Below are 12716 nucleotides of genomic sequence, written 5' to 3' on the forward strand. Positions count from 1 at the left end.
GAAATATTTGACCAAATTCTGATAGAGATTCATTTAAGCAAATCATTACATTACAATGATGGTATACATTACAAGTAAGTCTGTAAGTTTAAATATACATTTAAGAGTTACAACTGAATGTACAGATCTTTTTTACAATACATACAATCAGGAATGAAAAACACCCAAAACCATAAATAATGCCCATTTTACAGATGACATCTTTTTAAACTAAAAAACAAAAAAAAAAAAAAAAAAGAAACCAACAGCTTTGACCGACTGCAGCTGGGGCATTTTGGTCCATAAAAACCCTTTCTAAAAATAGAAATCTTTTTCATAGCAGCAATGCTTTCTTCAAGCATTTGGATAGAAGTAATTGTGAGCCCATTTCAATAATTTTAGTTGACATTATAGATCTACAAAAGAAATTTCAAAATTACACTTAATTTATCTTCCAAATATGGAAGAAACAAACAATGCCCCACATTGTGGTATCCTGCAAGTGTCACACTGATGCTTTAAACTAAGTCCATCTGTAGTACGCAGACCACACGCATACCATTTGTTCACATAGTAAACCCACATAAATGAACTGAGAAACACACTCTGCAACAGGGAAAGCTTTGGAGCTCACAAGATCTCATCAGAAAAAGGCACATTTCATAAAATCCTTATCACGTTCAGAAAGATCTTCAGGCAAGGCTTTCCGAAGCACAATTTCAAAACAGCTTGTTCTTACTCCTACGATCTGCCACAGCAGTCTATAGCAACAGTCACTTCTTGTTTTCTTTCCCAAGGAGTCAGCACCACTTTGGGGGAAGAACGAGTGGAAACGAAAAGCCTGTCAAGCTCATTCAGAGAGTGATGTGCTCTTCAAAAAAGCTTCCAGCAAACAGTGTAGTTGAAATTAAGGCTGCAAAGCTGCCATGGTGGAAATGTGCAAATTCTCTTTCAAGATGACTGGTCAACTGGCAGTTCCACCAGAAGACCAAATAAAATAAAAAATAATAGTTATTATTATTAAAAAAGAAAAAAGAAAAATGTTCACAAGAAAGAGTCCACGGGTGGGGCATATGAGAAGCCCAAAAAAGCCTCAGCAGCTTCTTTGACGCTGGCAGTAATGAGGATGCTGTCTGGAGACTGGCCAATAGAGTTGGGAACTGGCTCATCTGTAAACTCTGGATCAAAGTGTCGCAGGTCACTGGGGCCACTCTGTTGAAAGGGCAGGAAAAGAGAGACACAACATTTAGATCCAAATGTTTTGTGCATGCACAGTTCAAGTCAAAATGGGGACAAGCACCCTTGTGCAGAGACTCACAGTGTTATCACCTTGGGCCCACTGTTTAACAGCCTTTGCCAGTTTTAGTTTGACCTTTTTTTTGTATCCTGCTGCATTTGTCTCACTAAAAACAAGATGATTCAATTTAATACACTAACTTCCAACTAAGCTCATGCAACAGAAGCCAAATGCAAACACGCCACTCTATCGTGCAGCAGTTTGCAGGAAACGACATTTATCTCTGGACAAGTTAAGTTTAGTTTACAGAATGCTCACAAAGTGAAAAACAACAACCTTCACAACCAGAGTCCTCTCTTTAAATGTTAGTATCCAACAAGCCAAATGTAACTCTGCACTTGGGAACCTACTTGCTTTCTTCCCCTTACCTCATCTTCCCCTTTGGTAAAAAAAGAACGCTGGGGATTATTTCAAAATAGCCATGCAAATGAAGCATTTGTGAGAGGCCAAAAAAAAAAAAAAAAAAAATTTAAACTTAGACTATCCATCATCAAAAAGCCAGCTACCATTTTTAACCCTGCCTGGACAGCCACAAAGGAAAGAAAAGCCGTGTTCCCCAAACACAGCCATCTGGCTAGCTGCCCTGGTTCCTGGGCACCCCAGAAAGACAAGGAGAAAAAAGACACTCTCCATACATTCTATAATTAGAAGTGATACATACCACATTTGGGTTAAAAGGGGGTGTAATCTTCTTATTAATGAGATCATCCCAGTTAATTGGGGAGAAGAAGATGTGATTCTTAATCTCCGTCTGTTACAGAGAGAAAAACAGATTAAGTCAGACCCAAGCTAATGTAAGTAGCATGGCCTAGTCATCCTTGTGTGCTGTCTATGGGCAGCAGTCAGTTTGCACTTACAAAGTCCTCCTTGGCACCAAGCCTCTTTATCCTATCCTTCTGCAAGAGGCCTTCCAGGAGATGTCTAGCAGAGTTGGTAATATTTGGCTTCAGCTGCAAGGGTTTGTTCAAGATGTTGTCATACATTTCTGCTGTATTCCTGCTGTAAAAGGGTGGCTGTGGGAACAGAAAAGGAGAGACCCAGGTTAACAAGACTGACAGATGGACACAGGGGTTCTTGTGGGGAAAGGACAAATAAGCTAGTTTGATCTGCCACAAAGGATTCGTTCCTTACCAGGCCATAAAGCATCTCATATAGGACTGCTCCAAGGCACCACCAGTCCACAGTCCGGTCATAGGGCTGCTTATGAAGAACTTCAGGGGCAAGATACTGTGTAAGAGAAAGAAGATGGACACATTACCCAAAGGGATCTTTATAATTAGGAAAGCCCTCCCATTCTTGAATGAAAGCAGCTTTACAAATCCCAGCAATATCTAAGCTATATCAAAAAACAGTTTGCAGCTTTCCAAAAAGGGAACAGTTCGAGATCTGTTCTCTACTCAACAAGCTATACGTGCCCTATGCATCCTCCCTGGCAGCCTGATATTACAAGACCCGTAACACCCCCTTGCTTGTCTAACCCATGATAAATATACATGAGATATGTCAAGCATTTGCTGATGAGGACAGCACTTGCTGCTGCTCTGCAAGTGCTGGGCTGAGGGCTGGCCGTACCTCTGGTGTGCCGCAGAAGGTGGAGGTTGTGCCATTGTGCTCTATGTTTTCTTTGCAGAGTCCAAAGTCAGTCAGGACAATGTGCCCCTGCGAATCGAGCAGGATATTCTCTGGCTTCAAGTCACTGAAGGAAGAGATGAAAAACAAGCATTCATTAGATGAGCCACAGTGAGAATATTTTAGGTGCAATTGTTTACAGATTTCTTTAAGTCATTAAAAATAATTAAAAGCAATTCTGAACTCATACGGAGATCAACTCGTCAATATTTGTATCAACAAAAACCATGGTTTTTTTAGTCTGACAAACTGAACAAGGTTGCTTACCGATAAACAATGTTCAGGGAGTGTAGGTAGCCCAGTGCACTGGCAATTTCAGCAGCGTAAAATCGGGCTCTTGGCTCCAGGAAGCAACGCTCCCTCTGGAGATGGTAGAACAACTACAGGAGACAGAAAGAACAAAGTTGTGTAAACGGCGCCAGCCTGCTAACAATGCACTTAATTAGACTGAACATATATAGCCAGAGAGAACAATAGCAGGAAATGGCCTAATGATCCTTTGGTAGCATAAAACATGGCAGGCTGGAAATATTCATCTAGTAACTTCCCCCCACCCCCAGCTCCCCCTGTGACTTTTCCTCTTGCAAGTTTTATTTAAAAGGAAGGTTGAAAAAGTTTACATACGCACAGCGCACATGATACGAAATATTACTTCACATTTTTACTGCTTACCTCTCCACCATTGATGTAGTCCAAAACAAAATACAACTTGTCTGCAGTTTGGAAGGAAAAGTGAAGCCCAACCAGGAAGGGATGTTTCACATTTTTCAGTAGGACATTGCGCTCTGACATAATGTGCTTCTCCTGAAAACATAAGGAATCATCAATGTTTAGTACACTTGCTTAGTAATAGCAGTAAAAATATATTTTATGGACATTGTAATGGCATCATGAAGCAGCAGGTTACCTCCTTTTTCTTCAAGATTGCTTTTTTCTGCAGGACTTTAACAGCATAGAACTGCTCTTCTGCCTTATGCCGTGCAAGAAGAACCTGGAAGAGGACAAAATCCCTGAACTGAGCAACACAGAAATACAGATCATCTTATAAACACAACTGGAAACAAGCCTGTATGTTAACAGCTGAGCACTGCTACATCACTCTGGTTCAATGCAAGCCCTCCGCTGGAAATGCCTCACATTATTACCACTCCAGCAGATTAATCTAACCCAGGGTTTTTGCATCTAGTTCCCTTCCCCTCCAAAAGCAAAATGTGTATATATTCTCCCCAGCACTACTTCCTTCTCTCTCTCTCTCTCTCTAGAGCTTTAATGACTCTCTCAAATGCAGCACCCTGCAGCTATGCAGGGAGTCAGGCAGCGGGGCACGCCTGGTTTAAATGACTTAGTTTAAATGACCACCATTTAACCAAAGTACAAACCCGACTCACAGGCATCACATACAAGAACTGAGGAGTAAATAAATTACAGGAAAAAGTTAAGATTTACCTTCCCAAAACTGCCTTTTCCAATCACTTTTAAGAAATGGAAGTCTGAGGGTTTGGCATGTGGGTTGGACGATGGACCAAGATTGATCTGCTGTGAAGGACTGGGCTACGAAAACAGACAAACCACATGTATTAAAACTGCTTGGCACTTGAGTCTCAACACTGTCTCTTTTTAAAAAATATAAATAAAATAAACCTGAAAGTGAAGATTAGCACTCTTTTTATCACTGAAATTTAATCTTGACCTCTGCTAGGTACCTTAAACTATTAGGTACTGCCCAAGAAAAGCGTAACAGCCATAGTTTACTTAAAAGTTCTTTTGAGGTCTTAGCCAGATTCCATAATGCAGTAACAGCTAGTGAAGTTTATTTTTCAGTGTTTCTCCCTGTCGGGAAGAAGTTTCAATCTAACTTGATTATCCTTTCCCAGTTACAGCAGTATGCTATGAGTTGGATTAGAGATGCTAATTTTGCTATGCTTCTATTACTGGCCTAACTGATGTGCTAAAAATGCTTTACTGAGTAAAACCTACTTACCGGAGGAGAAGGATTAGTGTTCATGAGTTCAGGCTCTTGAGGCTGGGAGATTTTCAAGATAGTCTGAACTTCAGGGCTGCAAGGATCAAAGCGTACGTTGTAAGAATTAGCAGAGGCATCAGGCAGATCTTTTCGCTAGAGGGCATGCCCGTATCATGAATGACCAGTTTTGGTTTGGGCTATTACTCAAAGCAACTCAAACAGTCTATTAGTTTTAACAAGCACAACTAATCCAAAGAAAGTAAATTCCGTCATGCGAAAAAAAATATTTATACAAAGTATAGTTCAAAATAGGGACGGGTCACTAAAGATCCCATCCAACTTTTCTCCCAAACTCAGCTCATGGAAGATTGCTGCCAAATGAGTAAGACCTCAAGAGGATCAATTAACTCTTCCGTAACAGTCATGCCAGAGGCATTACAGGAAACAAATATTTGTTTTAACTACATCTTGCAATACGCAGTAATATTTGTGATTCAAATCCAGTCAAAATTTCTGATACTTACTGCTTGCACGCATAGGAGTTGGTGGCTATCTTCTGAATGAAGTCATTTAGTCCCATTCTTCTCTGCTTCATGAAAGCTACAACGAAAAAGGACAAGAGAAAGGAAAAATAAAATCATTTAGCCATCGCAACAGAAAAAAAATCCAAGCCCCCCGAGCAGAGCATCCTCGGAGAAGCGCCCTTTGCCGCTCACCGATGAGGATGGCTACCATGCCCCTCATCTTGGAGTAGGTCAAAGCGGGACCTGACGCCTCAGCTGCCTTCACGGTCATTTCGGAGCGAGGTGGAGGAGAAGGAAGAACCGAAGCTGCTGATCCCCGCAGCTCGCAGCGCAGTCACTGCCCGGGGCGGCCCCGCGCGGCGCTTAAGTGGCGGCGCTGGTGGGCGGGACCAGGCAGGGGAGGTGACGCTCGCTCTCCCCCCGCGACGTCTTTGGAGGCGGCCACCAGCCCCGGGACGTCGCCGAGGATGGGATGGGGGGAGGGAAACGAGCGTCACCGCCCTCACCATCGCCCTACCCCAGGCGCTGCCCCCCCAGCATCCCACCGCGCAGAGCATCCATGAGCCAACACATCAAATTCTTTTTTTTTTTTTTCTTATTTCCTACAGCTCGCAGCCCAGTCTCTCCCTGCCTCCCTTCTTTTCCCTTTTGGCGATTATAAGAAGCTGAAATGTGGCTCTGTCCTGGACCAGCGACTCTTCTTACAAGCGTGTGCCCCTCGCCTGGTCCCCGGCTGAGCGGCGATAAGGGGACGCTGACGTTTCCTTGAAGGAGCCGCAGTGACTCAGGAGAACAAGATTTCCTGCCTAGTTTCAATAAAACAAACAAATGTCCCTTATGGCTGGAACATTACTGAAAGAAAAAAAAAAATTAAAAAAAAAAAAACAAACCCACAACCAAACCCAAGGTCTTTTTCTAATGCCAGAAACAAGGGGGAGGAAAAAAATTGCAGTCCCCTGAACATGGAGAAGGCAGGGATCTGCTTCTAGAAAAGATGGGAGATAACCGAGGACTGAGCAAGTGCAATATGGGAGAAAAAAGGGGGGAAAAAAACTGAAAAAAGCCCAGCTTGGCAGTTTTTGTTTCCATTGCACGCGGTCATTTGAGAACACCGTGTACCCAGCACTTCATTGCTCAGTCGCTTCCTCGCGAGGGCAGCGGGGTCACGCCAGGACCACTGGTGCATGCACTGAGCACAACCCGAAACGATGCTACCAGGTACCCGGGGGTCGCAGGAGGGTATCACAGCCTCCCTACCATTCCCCCGCTTCGAGGCGCATCCCCTCCTGCAGCCCTCGCAGAGGTTGCAGCCTCGGGCTGCCGCGCTCCTGCCCGTGGAACTTTCCACCCGACGGGGCGTTATTCATGCGCGTATTTCGCCTCGCTGGCTGAGCGAAGGGCGCTGGGCCGCGGCCAGCAGCTCCAGCTGCAACGTGCCCCCGTCCTCCCCCCGCCTGGAGCCCTTTTTTTTTTTTTAATTTGCTTTTTTTTCCTTACTCTATGCACCCGCTGCTGCTCCCCCCTCGCTTCCCCGCAACCCCAGCCAGCCGCCGGGCGGCATCCCTTGGCAGCCGCCGGTACCGATGGGGGGGCGGTGATGGCAAACACCCCGGCACAGCAGCCGCCAGAGGCTGCAGCTCGCCCCGAACAGCGAGAGGAACGACCTGGGGTCGAGCGATAACCGCTGCGAGGTGGGCTCGGGTCTTAGAACGCGCTTTACAGCGAGAGAGCCAAGCGGGACGCTCGCCCGCTCCGCTCTGCCCCGAGGCGCCCGGGTCCCTCCCCGGAGCGGCGGGAGGGGGAGCTCAGCGCGGAGCAGGGCGAGGGAGCCGGCGCCAGGAAAGGAAGCGGAGACGGGAAAAGCAAGGAAAAGCCGGCTGAGGCTGGCGGGGCTCTAGCTTCTCCCACTTGTTGCTTTTCTCACTGGCCAAAACTGCCAAGCAAAAAAAAAAAAACAACCCCAAAAATGAACGATACTCCTAAACTGGATAGACTGGAATAGGGGAAGGCAGTTTCCTTTGCCCTCTCTGGACTGCTTTCAGAGTAGTGGTGTTAAAGAACTACTGCAGACCCGCAGTTTTGAGGGTAACCGGAGTTCCCGGCCCCCTGGCATCTCCCTCCGGGCTCAAGACGTGGCGCCCCGGAGCCGCCTCCCCGCCAGCTGCGCGTCTCCCAGCTCCCGGGCAGCCTCCGGCACAGCCTCTCCCTCTCTCTGCCGCACAACCTGCCGCGGGATACAACCCGCTTCCCTCCTCCCCGCACCAACGCGGGCCCAACACGCTGTCCGCGAATGTCCCCGGTGCATCCCGAGCGCATCCAGACCCCCGAGCGCATCCAGCCTCCCGGTGCATCCCGAGCGCATCCAGCCCCCGCGGCGCATCCAGCCGGTTCCACCGCGGCCCCACTGTGCATCAGACTTCTGGCAAGTGCTCCGCCGCCCTTGCCAAGCCACTTGGCCCCTTTCCGCGCCGAAAGCTGTCCTGGCTGTACCCCGTACGCACCCCCTCCCGTATCCTCCGCTGCTAGGGGGGCGATTTCTCCCTTAGGGAGCGGTTTTTCTGCCCGGGACTGCGCATCCCCGCTGCCGGCATAGCGGTGAACCCACCTTTCAGCGACGACTTTTCCTCTTTGCCCCTCATCTCGCTCCCAGCCGAGCCCCCGGCGGGCTGTGACCGCGCTCCTGGCCGGCGCCGTAATCCCGAACAACTCCCCTTCCTGGCGGGGCGGCCGAGAGGCAGGAGGGAGGCGGCGAGGGTGGCGAACCCGGCGGCCGCTCCCGCTGACCCCTTTATGGGCGCGATGTCGAGGGCGGCTGACATGCAGGAGCGCGATAAAGTTCCGCACGGGCCGCCCCGCACACTCTGCCCCGTTGCAACATCGCCCTCCAAAATTACAAGCGATCGGCGCGCTCCCGGGCGGCGGGGGAGGGGGAGAGGAGGGCAGCGCCGCGTGCGTGTGTTTGTGCGCTAATTGACCCGCCGGCACCGGCCGGCCCTGCCCCACGGGCCGAGGCGCTGCCCGCGCTCCCCCCCCCCGCTCTCCCCCGCGGCTCCTACGCGCACCCCCCGGCACGGGCTCCGCGCCAGGAGCGGTTCGGGGGGGTGGCGGCGGGGGGGGGAGGCTGCGGTTCCCGGCCGGATAGAGCCGGGGCGGGCCCGGCGCCCCGCTCCGACCTGGCACCCAGCGCCTTCCGCCGGCAGCGCCCCGGCGGCGCCCCCCGCCCGCGCGGCTCCGCTTCCCCCCCCGCGCCCGGCGCCGCCCGCGGGACCCACCGGCCCGCGCCCGCTCCCCCGGCCCGAGCCGCCGCTCCTCCTGCGCGGAGCGGGGGTTCTGGATGGGGAAGGGAGGAATCCCGGCCCTTGGGTGGAATCCCCTGAGGTGAACTATTATTTACAATTAGCGCGGCGTTTTAAAGTCATCAGCTGCGTTCTCTGGGTTTGGCTTGAAAGCCTGAGTGTCCTAAGTCTGCGTCTTAAAACTTTGCTCCGCAATGACAACAGCGATGATGACAGCTGAAACGGATAGGAGGGTGGAAGCAAGGCAAAGGTACCCAGAGATCCCCTAGTCAGGCATGGTGAAAATCTAAATAAATTGCAACGGCTTGTCAGCCGACTGAACGCGAGCCAGCAGGTGGCCAAGAAGGCCAATGGCATCTTGGCTTGGATCAGAAACGGCGTGACCAGCAGGTCCAGGGAGGTTATCCTCCCTCTGTACTCGGCCCTGGTGAGACCGCTCCTCGAATCCTGTGTTCAGTTCTGGGCCCCTCACCACAAGAAGGATGTTGAGGCTCTGGAGCGAGTCCGGAGAAGAGCAACGAAGCTGGTGAAGGGGCTGGAGAACAGGCCTTATGAGGAGAGGCTGAGAGAGCTGGGGTTGTTTATCCTGGAGCAGAGGAGACTGAGAGGAGACCTCACTGCTCTTTATAACTACCTGAAGAGAGGTTGTGGAGAGCAGGGAGCTGGCCTCTTCTCCCAAGTGACAGGGGACAGGACAAGGGGGAATGGCCTCAAGCTCCACCAGGGGAGGTTCATATTCTATATCAGGAAAAAACTTTTCACAGAAGGGGTCATTGGGCGCTGGAACAGACTGTCCAGGGATGTGGTTGAGTCACCATCCCTGGAGGTATTTAAAAGATGCTCACAAGGTGCTCAGGGACATGGTTTAGTGTCAGATGAGAATGGTTGGACATATGTTCCGAGAAGTCTTTTCCAACCTGGTGGTTCTATGATTCTTTGATTCGATGATTCTGTGATCAAGAATTTGTATAGGGAAAGACTACTGTAATTGAAAAAGCAAGGAGGAAAGCAGGGTGCACATGTTCTAATAAATCGAACAATTCCTATAACGTTTCACAGCACCAAAATGCAGTCTTGCACACTGTCATGCTGTTGGTGTGCTTTGCCTTGTACTAGAGAGCGGTGTGTTAGGAGCGTAGAGCTAAGAAGTAAACAGCAAGAAGAATCAAAGAACTGTGGATATTTCTCTGGTTACTTGTCTCCCCGAGATCTAAATTTTGACAAATTGTCCTGAGCATTTAAATAATTCTTCTAGATAAAATGAATAAATTAGGAGCTGGCATTCAAAATAAAAAGGAAAGGGAGACTACACACAAGAAATATTAGAAGTGCAGAACTCCTTGCTCCTGGATGTGCACATACTCAAAGTGTGGATGGATCCAAGAATGGCTGGAGAAATCAACAGGGAAAAAAAAAAAAAGAAAAATGTTTGACTACAAAGATGCCACATCTAACCCGGAATATTCCTGGACCACAAATATCTGGGAACTATGGCTGCTTTGGGGGCAAATTGCTGAAGTGATGACTGTTCTTGCCCTTTCCCAGAGCAGTGCACTGCTAGGCTGGTGCTGGTAACCCAGACTGACTTAAATGGACCTTGGGCCCATACATACAATCCGATAGTCTTATATTGCACTTCAGAGTGCCATGATAATGGTTTTATAGTCACAGAGTTTAGCCAGCTCATGAAACCCCAAGAAGGAACTGCTGCATACTGGCAAGATGAAAGGCAACTGGTTTGATTTGTAACCTAATGTAAAGCATTTCACTCTGCCAAATAACTGCGTTCCATGTGAAAGTAGCAGTAGGTAAACAGATACTCATCGAGCTCTTCACTATGCCAGCATCCAAAGTATGGCATCGTTGCTGGGCTGTGCGAGATGCAGAAAGACATAGACTGTGCTGGAACCATGGACAACTAAGGTATAAGGACAGAGCAGGCAGAACTTGTTGTCTTACTGGTATGGGTAACCTGCTGACACAGAGATTGGAAGATGCCTGACAAAACCAGGAGGGATGTGATTCAAATTATCTTAAAGAATGAACACATGCACGTCACTAGTGTGGGCTGTGTTGGCCAGTGCAGTTCAAAGCACTTTCAGCAGTAACTGGACTGTGGAAATTCACCTCCTTAGAGAAGTCTTCTCTTTGGAGGGTTTCTTGATGTGCATGGATGGATAGATGCTAGTCTTGTCTCGCAGTGTTTGTTGTGCACGCAGAAATTTTCCCCTCTTGCCCTTCAGGAAGGTCAGAGGCTTCAGCAGCCCACATGGTAACTGGAATTTGTGAGCTCTCTTCCTCTGATTCTGTCCTGGTCCTCACTGTCTGCTGCGGAAGGAGATTTATGAATGTAATTTGGTGCCTTTATCCTCCAGGAATTAGATTCTCAGATAGCTTCTGAAATTTAGTTTGGCAATTAATTCAAAGCTAAATGAATAAATTCCTGGTTGCTTATCTTGCTGAATCAAGACCTTAGGATGCAGCAGGTTAAACTGTTCCTAGAATTACTTGGCTGACTCTGGAAGGAAGTTTCCCAAAATTCTGAAAATATTTTCGTCAGTATTTGCCTTTCAGTTAATTAATCAAAGATGGAATTCAAGCCTTGGACTGCAGGAATGACATAACCCCCAAATACAAAAGGAGATTGCACTCCTAACAGCAGCTGTCTTCTGGAGCAAAATCTCAAAAGCTTTTCTTCTCCTCCTGTAAATCCCCAACAAACAAGTTCTTGTCTGTGACCTTGTAATTAAGTTTCATGTGCAACAGCCAGAACTTTCAGTCAAGACTTTCAGGCTACCCCCACAAATTATGTCTGCAAGTAGCAGCAAATAGATAAGGAACTGAATAACAGCTTTAATAACAACCGCAACTGAGATTTGAAATCAGGAGACTTCAAATGATGTCAACAAGTCTGCTAGACATTGTTTTAACCGGAGGTTTATTGACTGAAGCCCCTATTGATCTGGAAACATCTAACGTTGATTTCAGTGTCATATTTTACCAAATACAAATTTGGAACATCTTTTATTTCCCTTTCCTGATGCTTACGAAGCAGGTTTACTGCATTGTCAATAAGAGGCTTTAGTGCCAAGGGATTACACTCACAGGATCAGAGAGTGATGCAAGGCTGCACTGAGAAAAAAGTAATTTCCATCCTTGTAAAAAGCAGTGGAAAATTACAGCATCCTTTAGATGCACTGACCTCTAGCTAAAACAGCTGATAAACGATGGCCCTGAGTTCCATTTTAATTCCAGCACTGTGATTTGAGTCTAACAGAGTTATTGTCCTTTTATGAACAAATGTTGTAGGTATTTCAGCCTGTAACAGTCAAGAGAGGGGGGCAGGAACAGCACATTTGTATGCCTTCCTCTGAATGTGCCTCCCCCTGGATTAGTATAAATCTTTGCAATGTTGTATAGACTCTCTGTCTTAGAGTCCTCATTAAAGAAGGCTGGATGGCCAATACTTGAATCCATTACTGTTGATGTAAACTTAAAATAATGTGCTGTGACTGCACAGAGTTTGGTCTTATCCGAACTGAATAATGCTAGCGTGGTAAGGGAGGTGAAAACTGATAAGAATAAGCTCACAGGAAAAATGAAGATTCTTAGTGATGCCATGAATTCGGTCTGCTGGTCTCCTTGGTCATAAAGCAGCCTGAAGTGAGGATCTGGTATGCTCTGGAATGAATAGCATGAGCACAGTCTGCTGACTCTGCCACTCAGATTTTTCCTTCCAAAATTCTACCTTTTGAAGGCTAATAGCAGAGATGGATTTAGGCATTTTCTATCAAGGGAACAACCTGAACAAGTTTCCCTGTACCACATGGTTGAGCATATGTGCTAGAATACAAATGACAGCCAATCTAACCTAGCTATCAGCTCATCTGTCTTTGCCTTATCTCTTCATCTAGTGTTCCACAAGTTGTTTGCCACCATGATATCTCAATGCCTTTTGTATGAACGCAAAACCCCCATCTTCACCACTGTAGTTCATTATCTTGAAAGAAACATCTTTTTAAGCCTGT

General features: G+C 47.6%; 1 protein-coding gene across 2 annotated transcripts; it reads right to left on the minus strand.

Moving 5' to 3' along the window:
- Positions 1-309: 309 nt before the first annotated feature.
- On the minus strand, positions 310-8276 carry SGK1 (serum/glucocorticoid regulated kinase 1). Of its 2 annotated transcripts, none has more exons than XM_069851921.1 (12): positions 7998-8276; positions 5393-5468; positions 4887-4962; positions 4352-4456; positions 3813-3896; positions 3578-3709; positions 3173-3285; positions 2849-2972; positions 2408-2503; positions 2134-2289; positions 1938-2027; positions 310-1191 (listed from the first exon to the last, which is right to left on the minus strand). In XM_069851921.1, exons 1-12 carry the CDS (start codon positions 8209-8211, stop codon positions 1024-1026), a joined length of 1434 nt encoding a protein of 477 aa, XP_069708022.1. In that variant the 5' UTR covers positions 8212-8276; the 3' UTR covers positions 310-1023. The 2 variants fall into 2 exon arrangements, with proteins under 2 accessions (XP_069708022.1, XP_069708021.1); XM_069851920.1 differs by lacking the exon at positions 7998-8276 and adding an exon at positions 5585-5716.
- Positions 8277-12716: the final 4440 nt, after the last annotated feature.

The sequence above is a fragment of the Phaenicophaeus curvirostris genome, chromosome 2 (genome assembly GCF_032191515.1).
Source record: "Phaenicophaeus curvirostris isolate KB17595 chromosome 2, BPBGC_Pcur_1.0, whole genome shotgun sequence".
NCBI classification, from domain to species: domain Eukaryota; kingdom Metazoa; phylum Chordata; class Aves; order Cuculiformes; family Cuculidae; genus Phaenicophaeus; species Phaenicophaeus curvirostris.